This window comes from Acaromyces ingoldii (assembly GCF_003144295.1).
Source record: "Acaromyces ingoldii strain MCA 4198 unplaced genomic scaffold FA10scaffold_3, whole genome shotgun sequence".
Classification (NCBI taxonomy): Eukaryota; Fungi; Basidiomycota; class Exobasidiomycetes; order Exobasidiales; family Cryptobasidiaceae; genus Acaromyces; species Acaromyces ingoldii.
The window spans coordinates 827,713-849,674 of NW_020290249.1; the positions used below are offsets into that span (position 1 = coordinate 827,713).

The 21,962-nt window shown below is 56.9% G+C and overlaps 11 protein-coding genes across 11 annotated transcripts; 5 read left to right on the forward strand and 6 right to left on the reverse strand.

Moving 5' to 3' along the window:
- Positions 1-33: 33 nt before the first annotated feature.
- On the forward strand, positions 34-1,480 carry FA10DRAFT_266620 (histone-fold-containing protein). The gene is made up of 3 exons (XM_025521571.1): positions 34-583; positions 797-926; positions 995-1,480. Exons 1-3 carry the CDS (start codon positions 479-481, stop codon positions 1,189-1,191), a joined length of 432 nt encoding a protein of 143 aa, XP_025377316.1. The 5' UTR covers positions 34-478; the 3' UTR covers positions 1,192-1,480.
- On the reverse strand, positions 1,226-5,684 carry FA10DRAFT_105397 (hypothetical protein). The gene is made up of 3 exons (XM_025517844.1): positions 5,436-5,684; positions 5,206-5,374; positions 1,226-5,135 (listed from the first exon to the last, which is right to left on the reverse strand). Exons 1-3 carry the CDS (start codon positions 5,628-5,630, stop codon positions 1,477-1,479), a joined length of 4,023 nt encoding a protein of 1,340 aa, XP_025377317.1. The 5' UTR covers positions 5,631-5,684; the 3' UTR covers positions 1,226-1,476.
- Positions 5,685-5,803: 119 nt separating this feature from the next.
- FA10DRAFT_266622 (hypothetical protein) lies at positions 5,804-7,382 on the forward strand. The gene is made up of 3 exons (XM_025521572.1): positions 5,804-6,081; positions 6,142-6,632; positions 6,697-7,382. Exons 1-3 carry the CDS (start codon positions 5,835-5,837, stop codon positions 7,282-7,284), a joined length of 1,326 nt encoding a protein of 441 aa, XP_025377318.1. The 5' UTR covers positions 5,804-5,834; the 3' UTR covers positions 7,285-7,382.
- A 1,133-nt stretch (positions 7,383-8,515) lies between these two features.
- On the forward strand, positions 8,516-10,289 carry FA10DRAFT_301404 (hypothetical protein; the record flags this gene model as incomplete). Its single annotated transcript, XM_025524982.1, has 3 exons — positions 8,516-9,143; positions 9,229-9,575; positions 9,650-10,289. The coding sequence occupies exons 1-3, from the start codon at positions 8,562-8,564 to the stop codon at positions 10,287-10,289; spliced, it is 1,569 nt and encodes a 522-aa protein (XP_025377319.1). The 5' UTR covers positions 8,516-8,561.
- FA10DRAFT_275028 (argininosuccinate synthase) lies at positions 10,051-12,068 on the reverse strand. The gene is made up of 7 exons (XM_025523246.1): positions 12,009-12,068; positions 11,864-11,943; positions 11,679-11,804; positions 11,319-11,610; positions 10,977-11,255; positions 10,770-10,904; positions 10,051-10,693 (listed from the first exon to the last, which is right to left on the reverse strand). The coding sequence occupies exons 1-7, from the start codon at positions 12,049-12,051 to the stop codon at positions 10,383-10,385; spliced, it is 1,266 nt and encodes a 421-aa protein (XP_025377320.1). The 5' UTR covers positions 12,052-12,068; the 3' UTR covers positions 10,051-10,382.
- Positions 12,069-12,593: 525 nt separating this feature from the next.
- FA10DRAFT_229762 (putative VRG4-golgi GDP-mannose transporter) lies at positions 12,594-14,185 on the forward strand (the record flags this gene model as incomplete). The annotated part of the gene is made up of 6 exons (XM_025518805.1): positions 12,594-12,725; positions 12,792-12,986; positions 13,045-13,563; positions 13,627-13,667; positions 13,721-13,948; positions 14,011-14,185. The coding sequence occupies 6 exons, from the start codon at positions 12,594-12,596 to the stop codon at positions 14,183-14,185; spliced, it is 1,290 nt and encodes a 429-aa protein (XP_025377321.1).
- A 96-nt stretch (positions 14,186-14,281) lies between these two features.
- FA10DRAFT_266626 (hypothetical protein) lies at positions 14,282-14,860 on the reverse strand. The gene has a single exon (XM_025521573.1). It carries the CDS (start codon positions 14,683-14,685, stop codon positions 14,506-14,508), a length of 180 nt encoding a protein of 59 aa, XP_025377322.1. The 5' UTR covers positions 14,686-14,860; the 3' UTR covers positions 14,282-14,505.
- A 172-nt stretch (positions 14,861-15,032) lies between these two features.
- FA10DRAFT_266627 (hypothetical protein) lies at positions 15,033-16,321 on the reverse strand. The gene is made up of 3 exons (XM_025521574.1): positions 15,927-16,321; positions 15,651-15,871; positions 15,033-15,591 (listed from the first exon to the last, which is right to left on the reverse strand). Exons 1-3 carry the CDS (start codon positions 16,201-16,203, stop codon positions 15,382-15,384), a joined length of 708 nt encoding a protein of 235 aa, XP_025377323.1. The 5' UTR covers positions 16,204-16,321; the 3' UTR covers positions 15,033-15,381.
- A 194-nt stretch (positions 16,322-16,515) lies between these two features.
- FA10DRAFT_251463 (putative malate dehydrogenase) lies at positions 16,516-18,780 on the reverse strand. Its single transcript, XM_025519609.1, has 4 exons — positions 17,876-18,780; positions 17,542-17,813; positions 16,759-17,474; positions 16,516-16,689 (listed from the first exon to the last, which is right to left on the reverse strand). The coding sequence occupies exons 1-4, from the start codon at positions 18,705-18,707 to the stop codon at positions 16,605-16,607; spliced, it is 1,905 nt and encodes a 634-aa protein (XP_025377324.1). The 5' UTR covers positions 18,708-18,780; the 3' UTR covers positions 16,516-16,604.
- A 322-nt stretch (positions 18,781-19,102) lies between these two features.
- Positions 19,103-20,318, forward strand: FA10DRAFT_266629 (hypothetical protein). Its single transcript, XM_025521575.1, has 2 exons — positions 19,103-19,339; positions 19,427-20,318. Exons 1-2 carry the CDS (start codon positions 19,130-19,132, stop codon positions 20,276-20,278), a joined length of 1,062 nt encoding a protein of 353 aa, XP_025377325.1. The 5' UTR covers positions 19,103-19,129; the 3' UTR covers positions 20,279-20,318.
- FA10DRAFT_229442 (WD40 repeat-like protein) lies at positions 20,290-21,939 on the reverse strand (the record flags this gene model as incomplete). The annotated part of the gene is made up of 2 exons (XM_025518789.1): positions 20,290-21,499; positions 21,572-21,939. The coding sequence occupies 2 exons, from the start codon at positions 21,937-21,939 to the stop codon at positions 20,290-20,292; spliced, it is 1,578 nt and encodes a 525-aa protein (XP_025377326.1).
- Between the last annotated feature and the right edge of the window lie 23 nt (positions 21,940-21,962).

Below are 21,962 nucleotides of genomic sequence, written 5' to 3' on the forward strand. Positions count from 1 at the left end.
TGCCCTCCAGATTCAATCCTGAGATTACCGTCGACCAGAGATCGCTCTCTTTGGCAGCGACTGATCGACATCTGAAAGCGAGTACTTCAGTTCGAGGCCTCGTTCAGCTTGGAGCCAGCTCTCTAACGATCAGCGCGAAGAAATGTCCATTCAATGACGAGCTCGGACGGCATGGCATTGCAGGGCGCCCCATCATCGCTCAGAGAGGGTGAACGTCTAAAGCGCTCGGATTTATAAGAGGGCCTGCGAAATGGCGGCGCGCGTCGTTTTCCAAAGCTAAGCAGGGCAGAAAGGGCTTCAAGCAGCAAGCGCGCCGGCTTCAGCCTCTCATTTCTTTTTAATTTTTTATTTCCCTCCTTCCACCTGCCACATCTCTATCTTCATTTCTCTGTCTGCCATCCTTGCTACAAGACAGCAAGGCACTTCCACCTCAAGCGACTCCATTCACCCCAAATAAACAACACACCAAGCTACAGCCATGGTTGACTCGAAGGCAAAGGGAGGAAAGGCCGGCGGCGCCGCCAGCAGCAACAAGGACGGCAAGTCGAAGCCCGTCACCCAGAGCAGCCGTGCTGGTCTTCAGGTGAGTACCGGCTGGGAGGGGCACAGGTGAAGAAGTCTTTCCGGCAGGCCAACAACGCAATTGGAACGGTCGTCTGACTTACCGGGTGGATGTGTGGATGGATGGATGGTTGGTTGGGTGGTCTGTAGAGAAAGAACCACGAGAAAGATCACGGTGCACGGATGTCGAACCTGCCGACTCTTTGGACAGTACTAACACCTACCTATCTCTCAGTTCCCTGTCGGGCGTGTGCACCGCATGCTCAAGTCTCGCACCGCCAACAATGTTCGTATTGGAGGCAAGGCTGCTGTTTACACCAGCGCCATTATGGAGTACCTTACCGCCGAGGTGCTCGAGCTTGCAGGTGAGCCATCTAAAGTCTGTATCGATAGCCGCAAGAATTGGGAGCTGACGGTGAATCCGAACTCATAGGCAACGCTGCCAAGGACCTCAAGGTCAAGCGTATCCAGCCTCGTCACCTCCAACTGGCCATCCGCGGTGACGAAGAGCTTGACTCGTTGATCCGCGCCACCATTGCCGGCGGTGGTGTGCTTCCCCACATCCACAAGATGCTCGTCAAGTCGAGCGGCAAGAAGAAGTCGTCGGGCGCCGCGGCTGCCACCGAGTAGATGCGAAGCAGAGCGCAGGGGGAAAGGGACTATCGAACATTGGAACGCTGCGCCCAGCGACTGTTTGGCTCTCGCTTGCAACTTCCTTCAAGTATCCCATCACCTAAGTAGCCCTTCTCACCCATCCTTCCTATCTCTCTTTTCTCTTTCCCTTTCAACTTTCTCCGCTCTCTTTCTTTGTCTCTGCGAAAGTCCTTTTGAACTAAATGTTGTACTCTACTTCATGACAAAAGGTGTGCCTCCCTGCGTGTGATTGATAAGGGGGTATCAAATTGCTTCATCTTTCTACACAAACTGGATCGAGTCGATTCCCCAAGCCCTTCTGACCTGGATAATGGCCGTCAGCTCCTTGATCGTCTCCTCGAGAATGACGACATTGTCGAGCAACGAGCTCAGCGTCACCATACGGCTCTGCCCTCCTGCCGACGTCCCCTTCTGGTTGTCGACATAATCGTCATCGTCGTCGTCCGCGCCTGGATATTTAAACTCCTCGTCCTCGGCGTCCTGCTCGTCGTCCTCGTCGGAGCCGACGTGTGACCTGAATCTCGTCCTCTTGATCTTTCCCTCCGTTTGCGTCGCCAAGACTGGCGTCTCCCTCTTTCGATGCTGCAAGCTCCAGGGCGACTTCTTTGAGATGCGAGCCACGCGCGGCTCGACGAGGATCGACCGCGTCTGCCGGTAGTGCTCGACAAAGGGCATGACAGGCGCCAGCGTCGTCGCCTCACCGTCCTTTGCGGCAGACGTCTGGCTGGCGTTGGCACTTGACGAATCCACCTTCCGCGCGGGCCTTCCAAAGAAGCGCGAAAATCCGCTGGCACGATCTTTCTTCGAAGAAGACTTGGCGTCTTCTTTGGCATCTTTCATTCCTGAGATGCCCTCTTCGTCCCCATCGGCATCTCCTTGCAGAGAATCGTCGAGGCCCTGAGACGGCGTCGCAGAGGGTGGTGGCGGAAGGCTCATTCTCGCTCCCGCCCTTTGCGCCTTTGACTTCTTGCCGCTCAATTCCTCTACGATTGGATCGTCGATTCCGATCGACTCCCACAGGCGCTCAGCCGACATGTCGTGGCTGGGAACGACCAGCGACGGTTTGAGCGTCCCGTCAAAGCCGTTCTCCTTCTCGCCGCCTTCGTGCTGCGTGGGATCGATACCGGCTAGGTTCAGCGCCTCATTGAGATTCTCGACGTACAGCAACCCCCGTCGCCTCTCATCAAGAAGTCGATCGAAATCCTGGATCTCGCTCCGATGAATGTCGACCTGCTTTGCCAAGGACCGAAGCAGCGCAAGGACGATTGGCGCGGTCTGCTTCTTCCTTTTAGTCTTGGATCCTTTAAGCGCTCCCCCACTTCTCGCCCCCGACTTGTGAGCGGGCCAGCTGGTCGTTGGTCGATGCATTGAGCGTTCCATCTCGTCATCGGATCGATCATCGTCCGGATCAAATGCCGGTCGAGGCTTCATCAGATCGGCCGCCTCTTGCATCACCTCGGTTGTACCCTCTGAGGAAGTTGGAGAAAAGACGAGGAAGCCCTCCAAGCTGCGAAAGGGGCACAGGGCCAGGCTTGACAAGAGGCCAGCCAGAGCGACATTAACATCGGGCGGATGCTCAAAGAAGCAAGCAAATGTAGCCAAGAGTGTCCTCATGAGCTGATCTTGAGCATTGATCTTGTGTTTGAACGATTGAACGCCGAGGCCTAGCTCGTCCGCCTTGTCCAAGCGCAATGGAGACTGGCGGCTTGGGATGTCTGCAGTCGATTCCAATGACTCTTTCACAGGGGCAGAGGCAGAAAGGTGCTCGAGATCCCTCAAACCATCGATGAAGATGCTGTCCCGTACAAGGTCTTCCTCAGCATCGCTCAGGTAGTTTTCAAAGCCCGTGCTCGAGAAAGCAGCTTCCTGCGACGCGTTTCCGTGCCCAATGGCGGAGACCAAGGAAAGATAGAGGTCCATCTCAACAGCATGCTGAGCCACACTGATGTCGGCCGAAGCGAGACGAGGTAGATGGGCCAGCTTCTCGTGCCGTACAACCTCTTCCTTTGTCGACCCTGGGTATAAGAAGTCCTCCTCCGAGTCTTCCTCTCCCTCCTCTTCGTCGTCGCCGGCATCACCACCGGATTTTCCGGCATCCGAGGCATCCTGTACAAGGCGTGCGGCAATGATGTTGGACGGGAAGGAAGTGGCGAGCTCATCGGGGATAACGTCAAAGAAGAATGAGAGGGCGAATCGTCCGTGAAAGGCGCTCAGCGTGTTGGCAAGTCGCAATGCCGCCGTCTTGGAGGCAGCACTCGTTGAGGGTGCCAGATGGTCCTTGACGACATCGCGAAGTCCATAACGGCCGAGGGCATCGCTGAAGTAGGTTGCCCGATCCTGCCCAGCAGCTCGGGCTTCATTTTCAATCTGTAGCATCGCAGTGCTCTTCCTCTTTGGTTTCATGACTCCTTCAGTCACAGCACTCTTTGATGTTTTGTCCTTGCTCGCTTCTTCCTCCATGCCCACGAGCCATCCAATGACGAAATCTGCGAGCGGGCTATCATCCTCGATGACGCTCAGAATAACATCGAGATAGGACATGACGGCGACGGCGCTCCCATCCGCATCACTGCACTCGAGCAGCGAAGGGTAGAGAATGTTGCGCAGAAAGAGCGTCTGAAGCGCAGAACCAATGCTCTTCGTCAGATCCCTTGCAATATTGGCAAGCTCTACGGCGAGCTTCGCGTCCTTTTCGCTGGCTCCCTTCCCTTGTTGGCGGTGGACGCGAGTAGAGGTTCGAAGGATGTCTTGGGTGAACTCCAGAATGTCGGCCACTAGTCTCGCCTGGCGCCTGACTTCTGCGCCTGTGCTGGCTTCGATGCCTTGTTGGGCCAGCTTCTGCAGCTGAGCTTCCGTCGGAGACGATGCTCCCGTCTCTTCTGCCCCAAGCAGCATGCTGCCACTGGCCGACAAGACCTGCCCTCCAATGCCTCGTCCCTCTGTTGCTCGGTCACCAGTCTCGTTTGACTTGACTAGGGCTAGCTTGCTTGGCAGGAGACCGTAGACAGCACCCAGGCCTGCGCCGAGGACCTCTGCAAAGTCGGACTCGAGCATGTATCGCGCCAGGGCTACACTTGGGCCCGGTCCAAGATCGACCTCAATCCTTCCGCTACCTCGTCCTGCCATGCCACCTCGTCCACGGTATGAACCACGTCCCCTCACTTGCAAGCGGCTGCTGTGAGAGGCAGCTGGGGTGTGGGGTCCCTTTCCTCGACTCAAGTTGCGTCGTCCGGGTGCCAACGCAACATCGACAAGGAACAGAAGTCCTGCTCGAGCCAGCTCGCCTGTGCGAGATTCACGATGGACGAAGCGGAGGAGGTAGGAAAAGAGAGGAAAGTCGTACGTGAGCTGACCGCCTCGGCCGCCCTCACTCGAGGTGGTAGACGATGGCGGAGAAAGAGCTTTGGTGATGGCCAACGGCGATGTCGGTCCCCTGAACGTCGAGCTCGAGGGCGTCGATGTGCCCGCCGGGGAAGACGCCCGTGTGCTTCCGGCCGACGAGCCCGAGACAGCAGCATCAAAGGCCCTGCGTGCTTCTGCGTCCCTCTTCCTTTCCCGGAAAAAGATGATGAGGAGCTCTGGTGTGTTTCGCAGTCGACTGGCAACGTGGCACATCATATCGACGAGATCCTCCTCGAAGCCCAGCACCTCGGCGCTGCCATTTCTGCCGAACCGTCTCCACGCCTTGCGTTCTTCGTCCTCGTTGGGATCCTCGGGTTCTTCTGCTAGCGATGCGCCCGGCGTGTAGAATTCGTCACCGACGCAGATGCGCATCAATCTGACGAGAGGCTTGTGGACCGCCTGCCTTGACAGGAACTTCTCTTCGAGGAGAATGATGAGCGAAGCGAAGAGCCGGACGACCTCTGCCTGACTTCCAGCCAGACGGTCGTTGGCTGACAATCGGACCAGCTGTCCAAGAACTGAGTTTGAGGGCAAGCCATTCAGGAGATTGCTCTTTTCTATACTCAGAAAAGCGAACAGAGCACTCACTATCGCCTTCGAGCAGCATTTCCATGCAGGGACCCGGGATCTCGTTGTCGTCATCAGCCCTATTTGATTCAAAGACGAGGGCGTCTTGGAGGTCTTGCAGTCGCGCCGCTACATCTGTCCTCGCGATCCCGTGATGCAGCGCAGCCTGGTCCGGCGACGCAAGCATGTTCTGTAGGACCTCCACATCAGTAACTCTGACATCTTTGCAATGAACAAGAAGTCTTGCTGACCCTGATGGCAAACCAATTGTCTCGAAAGGCGACGGCAGCGTTGAGCTTGTTGGTAGGCCCCGGATTTCGCCTCTTGGCAAGCGGGCTGCGTGGCAATTGCAATTTCGAGGCGGGTCCCCCATCGCTCACTCCATCTGTCGTGTTCCCAGACGCCTGACCGCCCAACGACTGGGCAAGGCGGGCCAAGACGTCCATGATGCGGCTCTCGCGTCGTCGTGTGTCCGTCCGTCTAGCTCGAAACGTACGCTGAGTGTTGGTTGCCTCCTCGCAACCAAAGCGCGCTCTAAATTATCTCGGCCGACAGCGCTCCCCTCCACGGCCGGCTTTGGCTGACGACGAAGCCGGCCATCCGATTTCACGCTTCTTGCCATCCGTCACTCAGCTCACAGGTCTCTACAGATGGATCTCCTCCAGTCGGTGGACCCAACCAATGCAGGGCTGTCGTCGGCCGATCCGTACAGGCCGTCGTTCTTCGAGCTGGCGGCTCAGGAGCAGCTGGGGGATCTGCTCAAGCCTGCGCTGAGGTATACCCTTGCCGTCCTCGCCCAACGCAATCCGCGCTACTTGCTCCGAGTCGTCAACCGCTTCGACGAGGTCTACGCACTGATCATGTGGGCTATCGAGAGGCACTACCTCAAGACGTGGGGTGAGTCTTGCGTGATGGCTGAGTGACTTGGCGCGTGAGAGCTTATGCATGGATCAAAAGGCTCTTCTTTCGCCGAGAACTTCTACGGCCTCCGCCGGCGAAGACGCCCGGGCATCACAACGCCTCGAGCCAAGAAAGCGTCCTCCTCGAGGTCGACGCAACAATCTATGGAGGCGCTTAGGGGCGTCGACATCAATGTCTCGCTCCTCATGCTCGTTGGGCTTCCATATGCCCAAACTAAGCTGCACGATCTTTGGGAAAGCATCGGCGGCGGCGTCGATGCAGGCCCAGAGGGAGGGCTCTTTGGAGATGACGAGGAGACTGGAGGCCGGGCAGTCTTCCAAGACGGTGGAGGACCGACGTCGAGAATCGAGAAGCTCCGAACGCTCCTCAAAGTATGCTTTCGCAAGGGGTATCCGTACGCGGGCGCAGCGTGGCAGCTATGGCTGCTGGCCTACAATGTCGGTTATCTCTTCGAAAAGACGCCATTTTGGAGACCATGGTTCAAGTTGATGCGAATGGACATCCGAAGAGTCGCCAGCGATGACTATGTGAGTACCACTCTTCTTTTCTATTTCGTCGGGGTCCTGCTGTTGCTGACGGGCCAATTGACAGGCTGCTTCGCCCCCTCTGCTCCCGCCCAATATGCCTAATCCTCTTCGGGAGCCAGCTCGTTTTGCGCTGCAAATGCTGCGATCTTCGCCCTTTATCTTCTTCGAGGCGCTCAAATACGCACTGCCGGCTTCGATCTTCTTTTTCAAATTCCTCGAATGGTGGTACTCGCCCGACAATTCCCGGAGGCGGAGAAGAGGCCGAGGAGGCGGCGGAGGCGGCGGTGCGGGGACCGGAGAAGCAGGCGGGTCCGATGAGATGTACAAGCTTGAGCCTCCTCGAGTCCTGCCTCCCAACCAGCGAGGAGTCCTCTACAACAAGGCGAGCGACTACAAGGAACCGCACATTCCGAGAAGCAAGCTCGCGCCCAACTTCGACGAGGATGGTGACCTTCAGTCGACCAAGGACTCGCTCCTGCACAATTCCTGCCCGCTTTGCGGTGCTACGCCGATGAACAACCCGTGCGCCTTGCCGACCGGCTATGTTTTCTGCTACACATGCGCCTTCGCTTACGTCGAGGAAAAGGGCAGATGCCCTGTGACGCTTGCCAAGGTTCAAGGAACCAGTGAATTGCGGAGAGTGTTGGGCTAAGGTACAAGTCTAGATGCTACAAGAAGGTGGTGTCTGGAAGAGGACAGCCCTCCCCCGTGGTTGTCGGTGTATGTTTGCGAGGATTTCCTAGGACCCTCTGCTTGTAATTGTACAGTACAATCAAGTTCAATCAGCCCAAATCAGCTTGGATGGTCAAGAAGTGAGGATGTGACGTAAGTTCTTGACGATGGACAATGCGCTCTGGTGAATCTGTGGTCATCAAGTCAGCAGAGGCCAGCCAGCCCAGCAGGAGAGGATAGCAGGACGGACATCTTTGCGTTTCGTTGAGGCAGCCTGCTCCTTCTGGTGCCTTTCCATCGCACAGCGGCTCGCTTGCTTGATGTCCTCAACTGATTCTCCTAAAGATTGGCGAGATCGATCAGCTGTAGCTGAATCAGTCGCTTTGAGTTTCGCAGATGCGCTCACCTTGATCGAAGAGGTCATCAGCAAGGCGCAGCATTTCTTTGGCAGGATAGCTCTCGACAACCGCCTTCAACGATCCCTGACCGCTTTCGATTTTCTGACCCGTCACCACCGTGGTTCAGCGATAGGAAAGAGACACCACCACACCATGCTGCTCACTCCCAGAACGGCCTCAAAATTCTTGTCCCACGGGCCAATGTCCGGGAGCCTGTTGCTTTCAAGCGCCTTCTTGACGTTCCTCAGGGCCGCATCGCTACTTGCGTGAATCAGCACTAGCTCGTCACTGGTACACATTGAAGATCTTCCCCACTTCTTTTTCTTGTCCCTTGCCAACTCGCTCTCGATCTCTGCTTTGCTCTGCGCAATTCTATCGGCAAGGCGCACCCGCAGGTCCCGGTTCTTGAATTGCTCAGTCTTGATCCACTCCTTCTGCCGGCGCCCAGCTAGAAGCTGCTCTTTCTCGGCAAGTCTGCGCATAGAAGAAATTTATCGCATCGACAAGGCTTCTCCCATGAGCGAAAGCCAAGATCGGACTAGAAATTGAAACAAGACAACCAACTCTTCTTTGAGGACAGCGGCAGCATCCATATCGGCTGTACGCCTCTTCGCTGGTCCTGATGCCCTTGACATAACGGCAAGTTCCAAAGCGTGTTCTCACGTTTAAGGCAGAGGATTCTGTGTGAAGATAAGCTGGAACGGAGCTTGCCTGTACATGCGCGTGGTGCGGGCGCACAAGACCAACATCAAACGAAACTGATGCCGTCTCCATCTTCGAACGCGTCGTCAAAAATTTCGTTTCAATCTCCACTTTTCTCCAATCCACTCCCGATTACACGCCGTATCTATCAAGCACGATGGCGTCCGACCTCCGGCGCTACGTGCTGAGCCTGCCAGACTATTCGGACCCGTCTTCAGCGTCATCGCCCCTGCCGTCTCTCTATGCGGACCTCGCGACTCGACGAGCGTCAAATCGAGCCTCGTTCGAAGCGAGCGTGGCCTGGTGGAAAGACGTCCTGTTTGGGGCTTGCTTCAAGGGCGCACAAGTCGCTGGTCCCAGCACCGGAACTGAGACAAAACGGAGTGCAGATCGGCTCGTCCTGCACGTGGGGTCCAAGCTGCTCGAAGATGTCAGCATCGATGAGGTCGGCCGACCGTTGGGACTTGGCACGGTCGTTGAGGAGCTCCGAGCATCGTCGCATCTCCACGCCCTGTCCGGCTTCTTGAAGAGTCAGACGCCTGTCCGAGGACCCAGCTCTTCTTCCTTTTCGTATGCCTCTGTGGCGGGTACTTTGGGCTCGCTGGCCACTAGACCGCTAAGCTGGGCATTCTCGCAACTGACGCTTAGTCTCGGCCTCACAAATGACGGCTCGGAAGATGCGGGAAGAGAAGACTGGAAGCGCGCCCAGGGCGACTGGGTCATCTGGGACAATGTCGAGGTGGGTACATTTCCCAATTACAACCCTTTTCGTGCGTGTAAGATTCGAAGAAAGCTTACTTTGTGGGTCACTGCCGACATCAAAGGCACTCGGGGAAGCAGTCTTGGCGATACATCGAGCCTCGCCAAGGCTCTCGCCGCTCGAGTCGCTCTTTTCCACCTCGTCTTTTCGCCGGTCCGTCCTTTCTGATGCGCTCGAGTCGCTGGGCCTTCCTTCCAAGAGCCTATCTGACGTCGATCTGCGCGTGCTCCTCACGCACCTTGCGCGGGACAGATCCGTGGCGCTGGTGCACGGCGATGTCGTCAAGCTCGAGCACGTGCAGGGGGAGCCGCCGAGCCCCATCAGCGAGCACGAGCGAGGCATCGTAAATGTCCGTGAGACGCATGCCAGGCTCGAGGAGCAAGTGGCTGAGATTGAGTCACGGATCAAAGAGTGAGCATTCTGCATGCAGACTCGGCCTTTTTTTCTAACATGCAGTACACTGACGAGGATCCTTGTAACTGCAGGCGACAAGCCAAGGTGGAAGCGTCTCTGCGGGCAAAGAATAAGGAGCAGGCCCTGTCCTACCTGCGCTCCCGAAAGGCATTGGAGGAGCTTTTGCAGCGGCGCGTGGCCTCGCTCGAGACGCTCCACGGTGTACTCGTCAAAATTGAGCAGGCGGCTGGCGATGTCGAGATTGTCAAGGCGTACGATCTCTCGACGGCTTCGCTCAAGACGCTGCTGGCGGACGAGAGGCTAAAAGTCGAAAATGTCGAGGGGACCATGGACAACATGCAGGAGGCGCTTGCAGATGCAGACGAGGTCAGACAGGCCGTCGAGGTGGGACAGGATGGTATGCGACACGCCGCTGGTGTGCCGGACATCGACGAGGACGAGATGAACGAGGAGCTCGCTCGCCTGGAGGAAGAGAACAGGCGGGAAGAGGAAGAGAGAAAGAGAAAGGAAGAGCAGAGAAAGAAGGAGGAGGAAGAGAGAAAGGAAAAGGAGAAGAGGGAGGAGGGGAAAAGGCAGAGGATAGAGAAGGAGAGAATAGAGGAGGCCGAACGACAAAAGGCGGCACAAAAGGAGAAGGAACAGGAGCAGGAGAAGGAACAGGAAAAGGGTGGGCAGCAGGAGCAGGCCAAAGAGGCTCAAACGGCCGAATGAAGCAAGAACACTCTCTATAATTTCACCTTGTGCTTTTAACCATCACTATCTTTTGCTTTCTTGGACAAGAGTGCGGGCTGGAAGGAGAGACGATCACTTGTTGAGCGCGTAGGCGCTCTTCCTGTCGACGCCGCCGAGGCCCTTCTTGGTCTGCGAAAGGCCGTAGCTCTTCATCCGAATGGCGCTCGTCTCGATGAAGCCGCTCGTTGCCTCGGGGCTGAAGCCTTCGTTGGTGTCCATCGACGCCAGCTCAGCATTGTACAGCGTCTCGGGCGAGGAACGGCCAATGATCATGGCGTTGCCCTTGTACAGCGACAGGCGCACCTGGCCGTTGACGGTCACCTGCGAGGGAACGATGCAGGACCTGACGTAGTTGCACTCTGGCGAGTAGAAGTAGCCGTAGTCTTTTGTTCAGGATAGAAGTCGGTTAGCTCGTGATCATACCTTTCCTTACCCTCGTCGAAAGGTGACGAAACTTACAAAGAAGCTCAGAGTAGCGCTTGCCGAGGTCATCGCGGACTCGGCGCACCTCTCGGTCCATGGTCAGGCCCTCGAGGCCAATGTGGGCAGCGCGGAGAATGTGGTGGCCCGATGCCTCGTAGCAGCCTCGCGACTCTACAGAGAGAGAAAACCAAACAGTCAGTATCGAGAGGTGGAGAGAAGGAGAGCCGAGTTCAATTTACGCACTCAGTCCGATGAGCCTGTTCTCGACGATGTCGATCCTGCCCACGCCGTGCTTCCTTCCGACGTCGTTGACGGCCAGGAACAGCTCCACCGAGTCGGTGTAGGTCTTTCCACCGATGGTCGCCTTTGTGGGGAGGCCCTTTGTGAATTCGATGTGAATTTCCTCGGGTGTGTCCGGTGCCTGCGTCGGGTCCGTCGTCAGCTTCCACATCTCCTTTGGCGGCGTGTGGTCCGGGTCCTCGAGCACGCCGGCCTCGTAGCTGATGTGGGCCGCATTCTCGTCTGTAGTCAATCTTCGGGTCAGTTCTGTTGCCCTTCCCTGCGAGCTGGGTAAAGCCAACTCACCAGTCGACCAGGGCTTGCTCTTGGTCTGGGTCACGGGGATGCCCTTGGAAGCGGCGTACTCGAGCAGGGCGCTACGTCCGGCGAAGCGGTTGTAGAACTCAGGGATCCTCCAGGGTGCAATGACCTTGATGTCGGGCTTGAGGCCGTAAAAGGCCAGCTCGAATCGGACCTGGTCGTTGCCCTTACCCGTGCAGCCGTGCGAGACGTACTCGCAGCCCGTCTTGGCGGCGGCGGCCATCATGCCTCGGGCGATGACGGGTCGCGCGAGTGAGGTACCGAGCAGGTAGACGTCCTGCACGAATGAATAGTCTGAACCAGTCCCCGCCGCTGCGATGAAAAAGGTATAGAGGACGTACTCACCTCGTAGACGGCATTGGCCTGGACAGCGGGGAAGATGAGCTCCTCGATGAACTCGCGCCTCATGTCCTCAAGGATGAAGTCCTTGGCGCCGCACTTGATCGCCTTGCTGCGAGCGGCCTCAAAGTCCTGCGCACAGATAAACAAGTTGTCAGTCTTCGTCGCTGCAATCCAAAGAGGCAACTCACCTCCTCCTGTCCAACGTCGGCCATGAAACCAATGACATCGTAGCCCTCGTCGATGAGCCAGGCCATGATGCACGAGGTGTCTGTGCCATCGTAAAGTCAGCTCAGCGATGCACAGATCAGATCACCGATGTCTGAAGTCACTAACCGAGGCCGCCAGAGTAGGCGAGGAGCACGCTTCCCTTTGCCATGTTTGCAGTGTTGTTCGAGGTTCTGATCGTTCGTGTGAGAGATGGAGTCACCAATCAAATCTTCTTGCCCACTTTCTTCCGGACTTCTCTTCGCCCTGTCCAAAAAATCAGAAAAAAAAATCAAAAGATAAGCGTAGGCTCGGGCAGCCACGTGGACACAGGAACGCGCTTGATGAGATGGCCGGCATGGCTTTAAATTTTGTTGCAGAGCCAAGACTTGACCACGGTCGTCGACCTTCGATTTCCTTTCCCCATTAAGTCTCCCAACTCGACACATCGGGCCATAGGGCAACCAACACCAGGACCTTGTGCATTTCAAGGAGCTACGATCAAGCATCGCCAAACGCCACCCGCGGCTCCGAGTGCGGTAGAAAAGAATGTCGCGCTCATTCTTCGCCCCCGACAATGCACGGCCGGGCTCGCCCTCGAGGGCGCCCTTTTTGCCAAATGGCGCAGGAAACGGCAACGGCAATGTGCACGCCAACGGTGACGAGGTCAAAAGTGCAAAGCTCGAGGCAGAGGAACAGTATGCCAAAGAGCAGATGAGCAACAATGCAAGCAGACCCGAGGCCGCCAGCCGTCCCGCCGCGACAACAGCAGTGTCTGGTCTCCAGGCCTTGGCACCCATCCTGAGCTACTGCATCGCCAGTATCACCATGACTGTCTTTAACAAGGTACGTGCAGGGTACCAAAAGTGCTTTACGGATCAATGTGGCACTGAGCTTTCTTGTCCTTCGCAGTACGTCCTCAATACCAAGTTCAGCCTGAACCTCGTCGTGCTCCTCATCCAATCCATCGTTGGCGTCCTTCTCGTCATCGGAGCTCGCAGCTTCAACTGGATTGAGATTCGACCGCTCAACATGAAAGACGTCAAGCTGTGGTTGCCAGTCAGCACTCTCCTTGTCCTTGTTATTTGGACTGGAAGCAAAGCCCTGGTGGGTCCGACCGGACACAAGTGTTGCTCAAGCCTAAGCTGACCCGCTTTTCTCGCAGCAATTCCTCACCATGGCCGTCTACACGATCTTCAAAAACTTGACAATCATCCTCATCGCTTACGGCGAGGTCCTCTGGTTCGGCGGCAAAGTCACGAGATTGACGCTCTTCAGCTTCATTCTCATGGTCTTCTCGTCGCTCATTGCCGCATACAACGATATCGCTGGCTTCCTCCTCATCAACAGCATCTCCATGCCTCACACTCCAGATTCGCTCGCGGGATCGACGATTGACCCAAAGACGGGCGCTCTCACAGCGCCGTTCGACGCTCTCGGCGAACAAAAGGCAGAGATCGCTGCCCTGGAAAGCCAGCAGGGCCTTAATGACGAGGTCCTCGAGGGTCTCGGTGGATGGGGCATCCTCAATAGTGGTTACCTGTGGATGGGGCTCAACTGCGCCTGCAGTGCCGCCTACGTTCTCTATATGCGCAAGCGCATCAAGGTCACGGGCTTCAAGGACTGGGACACGATGTTCTACAATAACCTTCTCACCATTCCCGTCCTGCTTGGAATGTCTCTTGTGAGTTATGTGCCCCCACATCTCGTCCAAACGTTCTTGCTGAGAATCATCGCACACATGTAGGTTGTTGAGGACTGGTCGAGTGCCAACTTCGAGCGCAATTTGTGAGTCCCTCGGCAGTATCCGCTCTGGCTGCCTGCTGACGGCCTCTCAACAGCCCCAAGGAGACTCGCCATACGCTCATCACTGCCATCATCTTTTCGGGCGCGTGCGCCGTTTTCATCTCCTACACCACGGCCTGGTGCGTGCGGGTGACGTCGAGCACGACGTACAGCATGGTCGGTGCCCTCAACAAGCTTCCCCTCGCTCTAAGCGGCATGGTCTTCTTTGGAGAGATTGCGACATTTGGACGTATCTCAGCCATCGGCGTTGGCTTTATTGCCGGGTGAGTCCTGTTCGTCCCCCTTCCCCCTCCTCGATCCGGTCTGACCTATTCTCCCACGACAGCCTCGTCTATGCCTACGCTAAGAACCTGCAGGCAAAGCAGGGCAAGGCGTCGACAAGCACGCCGGCAACGGGAGTCGAATCATCACGCGGCGGAAGCGCGCATGGACGGAGCGACGGCGTGATCCCGATGCACAACATGAATGGCACCCAGCAAAAGGGGGACCGCGAGGACTAGCGGACGGCGTCGTCTGACTGTACCCCTCTTCTCCCTACCTCTTGCCCTCATACTGGACTCTCCCTATCATTCTTTGTTTACATCTTTAAAGATCTTGGAATCGGCCTAGATTCTCGGAGCAAGACCAACTGCAGCCTCTCAGGAATCAATTGAAGGGTATGAAGCCCGCTTTAAGACAAGCGGGAGGAGAAAGCAAAGGTCACTTGCGGTGGGGAGCGCGCAGGCCGAGCATGCTGCGGATCCTCGTACCGATGCTTCTGGAAGCAAAGGCGTCCATGAAGTGGCCCCTCTGGTGGTGGTGGGAAGAGTGAGGAGTAGTATTAGCCTGCTTGTGGCCTTTGCGTGAGGGAACCTGCGCGCGCGCGTCTCACCATGAGGAGCTGCCTGCGTGCATGAGAGCGTCCCTCGGACGACGTCGAGGGATTGTTGAGCGCGGCCTTCCAGCCAGCCACCCTGCGCTCCTTTGGGATCTTGCGCTGGTGCGAGCGGTACTTTGCCATGATCTTTGCTTATCGTAGAGGTTGCGTTGCCGACGTGCGTGTTTGTGGTGGAGGAGGGAAGATATACTGTATCTCCGCCGATCAGGGGAAAATGTCAAACCAACATCTGTCCCCCCGACCACACTAGCTTTTCAGTGCCAAAATGGGTTACAGAGGACCGAAAATAGGATGTGACGCGCGGAATGGGCACTGTTGACGCGATGGAAGGCGCTATGCGGTACGCCAGATTTGAAATGATTCTAATGATGATGAAGGTTGCTCTATTTGAACTGATTTTGTGGAGGGACGCCTCGAGCGGTGCAGTGATTCTTCTTGAGGAAGCCGCTGGCTAAACGGCATACGCCCAAGTAAGTTACTGTCTAGGCCACCATGCTGGTTTCACATTGTTGCGAGCGCGATCACCAGGTATAGATAAAGCCGACATGGAAACCAGAGCTCCGAAACAGACTCTGCGTTCGGTGACGCTGGACACTGGAACGATAGTAAAGAACGGTTACACTGTGGTGAGCGGCGTGAGGGGCTAATGTGACGACGATACGACGATGTCGTGACTTCGGGTCGTCAAAGACTTTGTATTAAAGCAGCAGAGTGATAAGAGCGCTGTCTGTGGTGTGAGCCGTCCTGGTGAGCCTTGTCCCACGCAGGGGCCCGCAATAAGTACATTGTCCGCCATCTATTTGTGCTGATGTTGTTACATCACAAGACTGTGAGCAAGACGGCAACAGCGCCAATAAAAGAGGTGAGGCCAATGATGGATTTTGTCGCCATCGCACCGCCCACTTGCGTCGCCTTTTTCATGTCGGTACTCGTGAATTCGGGGGTGCAGTTTCTGCCATGAAGGAGCGAAACGTTGTTGTATGTAGGACCAGGGAAGAGCACCGTGCCGTTGCCAAAGTATACGTAGCCCTACAGAAGAAACCTGTCAGCCTTGCACGTGGAACACCAAGCTGCAGGGGGCAACCTACGATTACTGCATACAAATCTGGCACGACGAAGCCATCTGTGTTGTTGTCGGTGCTCAGAGCCCAAGGGTGGCTCGTAATCTCATTCTTCAGTGCCTCTGGGTACATGTCGAAGAAAAAGGTCGTATCGCCCACGACATCAGTCGCATTACCGACAGTCGGCAAGATCTGGGAGGCCTTGTACGTGTGGTCAACAAAGATCTTGTTGCCATCGATGAAAGCACCTGTGAAGCACCCGTCAGAACTAGCAAATCGATGCTCAACCTATACTCATCTTACCTTGGGGCCCGAAACGGGGTTGGCCAAAAACGAATCGGTAGGTGTTGTTTTCGTGAACGTTGTCTTCTTTGAGAACAACTTCGAAAGTATAGTTGGCTCGATCGCAGGAGTAGAGGCTTCTCGGTCCTCCGAGTCCATCTCCCACATCTACAACGCTCGTGTTGCTATACACCAATGGTATGTTGTCTTGGCGACGGGTAAGAGCTGTCAGTGGATGAGCGACAGCACTGGCTGCTGTGGCAAGAGCAGCGAGAGCGGCGAAAGCGGCAGCGTGCATTCTCGAGATGTGCGTGCTGGAATACGCTGGAGGATGGTGATGGTGAGGCAAAGTCAGGCGACCAGCTCACCCCTTTTGAGAGTGGCAGTAAGTACTGCATGGTCGAAGTGGATCATGCGGTCCGCGAAGAATTAGCTCGACCATGCGGTCGCGCAAATAAAGCCACTCTGGTTCTGTTGCCTTTAGTAGTGAACTCTAATTACGCAGAGAGTCCGAAGAAGGTGATAGTGATAATGGGTGAGATGGCGTCCAAGATCAGAGCAGCATCAGAGCAGAGTAACTGACTCGCTATCCCGACTCAGCGCTTATTCTGGCGTCCGGCAGAAAGCCTCTGTTCTCCTGCATTGCAGTGTTTCTAATTACAAGATGAAGGCAAGATGAAGGAACAGAACGAGCCATATTCAACCCACAACCGTCTCAAAGGGACGGAGTGCCCGGTATACGGGCTTCCACATGCGATCGGAGATGTACCCTTCAAGGTCGTCGCTGCGTTTCGATTAGAGTCAGCTTCTATCCTAATTCCGGTCAAGAGAGATGTGGAATGCAAGCACTCACGGCCATGTCGCCTTTGCTTGTCCCTCCTCTTTGGCCTGTCGCATCACTGCAGCCGCCACCTGCACGGTGACGTCCCTGACGTGCTCGAGGTCCGGTAGCAGTCCCTTGTCCTCATTCTCGAGCGCCGGCGAGAGTGCTGCGAGAGCCTCGACGGCGGCGACGATCATACTGTCGGAGAGCTTTGCCGATTTGGACAGAACGGTGCCCAGGCCCAACGCCGGGAAGATGAGGGCATTGTTGAGCTCTGCCACGACGACGCTGCGGCCTGGCTTGGATGCATGCGAGACCGGTGGAAAGGGGGAGCCGGTGGCCAGGAGCGCGTGGCCGTCGGACCACTTCATCGCATCGGCGGGGTCTACCTCGCACAGGCTCGTGGGGTTCGAGAGGGGCAGGATAATGGGACGGTCTACATGCGCGCTCATCTCGCGAACGACCTCCTCGGTGAAGCTGTGAGGAATGGTGGATGTGCCAATTAGGACGGTGGGCTGGATTGCCTTGACGGTATCGAATAGCGTAAACTCTCCCTGGGACTTGGAGGTGGATGGCGCCCAGCTCTCAACCTCGGACGTTGGACGTGCAAACTCCTCTTGACCGGTGCGCAGTCCCTGTTGACCTTGGTGGATGAGGCCGTTTCGATCAATGAGGTAGAAGCGGCTATTCGCTTCTTGGCGACTCAGCCCTTGCGTCTGGATCATTGCATCTCGAATTTGGTTCGTCTGGCGCAGGCCCATCGCCCCTGAGTCAGGTTTCTGTCGTGCCAAAGCTTAGGCGAAGTCCACTCACAATGCCAAGGCCAGCGGTACCTGCACCCTGAAGGACGATTTTCTGATCCTTGAGCTCCGTGCCTGCCACCTTTGTCGCGCTCATGAGTGCCGCCAGCGCCACTGCGCCAGTCCCTTGGATGTCGTCGTTGAAGACCGAGTACTTTGGCTGGAACTTGCGCAAGAGCCGGTGTGCATTTGCGTTGCCGAAGTCCTCAAAGTGGATGAGGGCATCGGGAAAGCACGAAGCGGCCGTCGAGACAAACGAGTCGACAAAGTCGTCGTACTCCTTGCCTGTTGGGATGAGGTATTTCAGGAAGTGGAAAGGTGACAATGCGGACGGTACGAGTACTGACCAGTGATGCGCTTGTTCCTCCAACCGAGGTAGAGTTCATCATTTAGGAGCTGCTCATTGTTGGTGCCTGCATCGAGGACGATGTTAAGGCACCGGTTGGGATCAATGCCACCGCCGAGCGTGTACAGCGTCTGCTTGCCCACGGCAATCTGGATCCCCCCCGCTCCCCAGTCTCCGATGCCGAGAATGCCCTCGCCATCGGTGACGACGACGAGGTCGATCGAATCCGATGTCACCTTGCCGTAGTCTGTCAATGCATCTTTGAGGTACGCGGCTCCACCTTCTTTAAAGTGCGGGTAGGAGAGAAAGAGGCCGTCGGGACGACGGAACATATGCGAGTACTGCTTGATGGCCTCGGCCACCGTGGGTGTGTAGATGATGGACAGCGTCTCCTTGAGCTTGGCCTGAAGCAGGGCGTAGAACAGCACCTGATTCTGGTCCCGAAGACTTCTCAGAAAGGCATACTGCAGCACGGGCTCATTACGCCCAAACAGCTGTGCCGCGGCTCGCTGCACCTGGACGTTGAGTGCGTGGTGCTCATAGGGCAAGTAGTGCTTGAGGTGGAACAGCTCCCGCTCCTCCGTCGTGAAGGCCGAGCCCTTGTTGAGAATCGGCTCTTCGGTCAGATGCTTACCCCTGAGAGGCGTGTAGAGCGGCGGCAGGCGAGGCGCGCTCACGTCGTTGCTCGGGTGCCCGTGTCCGTTCTGGTCCAGAGCACGCCTCGATGTCGAGAATGAAGCCACCACAAGAGATCCCCTTCTTGCCTGCTGGCACCTGGCGAGAGACGTCCAGAGCAGAGGCAAGCCTGCTCTTTGGCGATGGAGCATCATCATCGCAGTTCTGGTGAGGAGCGAGATATCCTTCTCCCTGGGCGTTTTCGTTTTTCGTATCTTGAATCGAATGTCCGCGCGAAAAAAACAAAGTGGAGGATGGTCCGAGCGCTGCCTAACAAGCTTCATCTCCGCCGGCAAGCAATCTCTGCTGCTACACTGCTCATGCCCTGCGAGAAGGCTGTCATCTGCTTTGGGCGTCCAGGGACCCCTGTGTCGATATGTCGTCAGAGATTTGACCTGGGACAGGATAACGAGGCAGGGTCGGAGCTTTTCTTCTCCCTCTCCGAAAGAGAGACAGGCACCAGACGTCTGGTCGACACGTGACTTTGGATCCTGAGGAAATCCGTCGTGCGACCTGCCTGAGCAAGCGTTCCCCCATCTTCTTCTTCTACTTCGACTACTCTATCGAGGTCGTCGTCACCATGTCGGAATACTGGGTGTCGCGCAAGAAGTGGACGTGCACGTACTGCAATGTGACCATCAACGACGATGTGCCCTCTCGGCAGCACCACGAGAACGGGCTGAGGCACAAGGGAAACGTCGAACGGAGCCTCAAGGAGGCATACAGAAAGAGCGAGAGAGAGAGAAAGGACGAGCGGGAGGCAAAGAGGGAGATGGAGCGCATCGAAAGGGTGAGTACTCGCATGTGCTTCCACATCACTCCCTTGGGGAGGAGTGTGTTGAGACTGACCACCTTGATTTCGGTTTTCTCGTCGCAGCTCGCGCAGGATAGCATGGCGAGAGACGCGCCGGCCTCGACTGCGCCGGCGACTTCGGCCTCGCCACCTGCAGAATCATCCAGCAAGCAGGCGCAAGCCCCGACACAGCAGAAGTGGAAGCCAAAGGGCCTGTCAGCCTATGGGTCGGCTGTCGCGCACGACCTGTCGTCCAAGGAGCTCGAGGCCGAACAGCGGCTCCTTGAGCAGGAGGAAGAGAAGCGCAAGCAGGGGACCGCAGGGCAGTGGCAGACGGTCGCCGTAGAACCTAGTGCCATCGCTGGATCGAGCAGTGGCTCGGCAACTGCCAGCCACGGAGAAGACGAAGGGGATCGGGAAAGGGCAAGGCGGTTCAAGGTCAACGAGAAGAAGGCATACCTGGACGACGATGGCAGCGAGGAAGAGGAGCCTGAGATCAAGGTCAAAAAGCGATCGAGGGTCGAACAGCTTGCAAGTTCGTCGTCGTCGTCGAGCAGGCAAGAAGAGGAAGCTAGAAAGATGATGCCGGCAACCTGGACGCCGCTGCAGCTTCAGAGGAGCAAGGATATCAAAAAGGAGGGCCTGGAAGCCGTCCCTGTCCCTCCACCGCCCGAGGTCAAGGCGGAGGATGGCGATGTGGCGCCCGTGGTCAATCTTGTGGAAGATGTCAAGAAAGAGGAGAAGGTGGAGGATGCTGAAGAGAGAAAGGTGGGCGACGAGACAGCAGGAGTAGGAGCAGGAACAGAAGTAGAGGCAGGAGCAGAGGCAGCAGAGGAGCCTCGCCCGAGTGGTGGGAGCAGCAGCGGAGGGGGCATGTTCAAGAAGAGAAAGGCAGGCGCAGGCGCAGGTGCCAAGAAGGTTCGTGCATTTGTATAGTAAAGAATTGTCTACAGAAAATGTCGCAAAGAATACAGCAAGACCTTGCCCCGGCTGTTGCCCAGCGCCATGTACTCGGACGAAGAGGAGAAGTCAATGCCGTAGACATGTCCCAGCGGCGTGGCCGACGTGGGCCAGTTTGAAAAGACGGAAAGCGAAGGGAGATGGACGAGCTTGACTGCGTCCTTCTTGTTTCGGCTGGCCAGTGCTAGGATCTGGCCGTCTGCATTGTAGCGCATCGTTGTCGTCGCCGTCGTCAGGTTTCCCACATCCTTGTTGGCCTCGAGATTCGTTGAAGCCGAGTCCGTGATGCGGTTGCCGTTGTACATGTTCACGATTCCGCTCTCGCTGCCGATGGAGCACCACTGGCCATCGGGCGAGGACTCGAGCCCCTTGGGGTTGAAGAGGCCCACGTCGCGCTTCTGGACTTGGCACTTCATGTTACGCACGTCCCAGAGGTGCACGATGCCCTGGTCGCTGAGCGACATGATTTTGGTAGGGTCGGCGCCGTCCCACGAAAGGCCGGCGAGAGGCGCATTCATTCGCAGCGAGCCGATGAGGGAGCCGCTGGCCGAAGCGCCCTGCTTGCCCCACTCCAGCAGGTGGACCGCACCTCGACGGCCTCCCACAGCCAGTAGACTGCCGCCATGGGGCTGGAACCTGACCTGGCTCAGGTCTCGCTCGGCCGAGTCGAGGTCTGCGTGTTTGCTGGTCCCGCGCCATGGCGACGATCGAATCGTGCGGCCCGACTGCAGGTCAAAGGTGTACATGAACGGGCGTGGCCCGCTGAGCAGCACCGAGGCTCCGCTGGGGTCAAACAGGCCGGACTGTAGCGGCAGGTCGGGCACGTGGAGCGTCTGCAGCAGCGCATTCTCCTTGCCGTCGATCTGAAACAACCGCACCCTGCGGTCCCTAGAGAGCGTCATGAGGACGTGGGCCCTGGTAGAGGGATGAAACTGCAGCGACTCGATCGCTGCCACGGTCCCTTTCCCTTGCGCTTCGTTGGCGTTTCGCAATCGATCCACCTCGAGGCGTCCACTGGCAAGTCTGCCCTTGGATCCCGTCATCCGAGCAACGAGACCAGCGTCTCTGCTCAGGAGATCCGACAATGTGTCTCGCCCTTCCTCCTCCAGCGTCCTTGAGATTCCATTCTCGTCTGCTTCCGTTGTCCGCCTCAGGGACAAAGCAGCCCAGCTCGGCCTCGGATTGAGCTTCTCGAACCTGGAAAAAAGCTAATTAGTCGGCATGTTCTCCAACCGCACGAGCTAATCCTCCAGCAAGCCAAACACTCACATTCGTCTCAACCGCTTCTCGTATTCTGCTCCATCAATCTCTCGTTCATCGGCCGTTTCCCTCAACCTGCGCAGCCGAGACGTTCCTATTCTGCTCCCATCGACAGCCCTCGCTTTCTCGCCCGTCAGCGCGACGACGAGGTTCGCACTCGCTTCGTCTGTCCAGACCGGTCTTCTTCTTTTTCGCTCTCGGCCCTCGGCTGAGCCGCGCTGCAGAGCGCTCACGGAAGTCTCGCCAGATGATTCTGCCTCTCCATCACTGTCCACGTCGTCGTCGGCTTCCTCATCGTCTGAGTGCTCGTCATCATCCCCATCATCGTCCTCGTCTTCAACCTCGTCTGGTCCTGAACGTGCACCCGTGTCGACCATGAAAAGCTGCCGAGCGTGGTCAG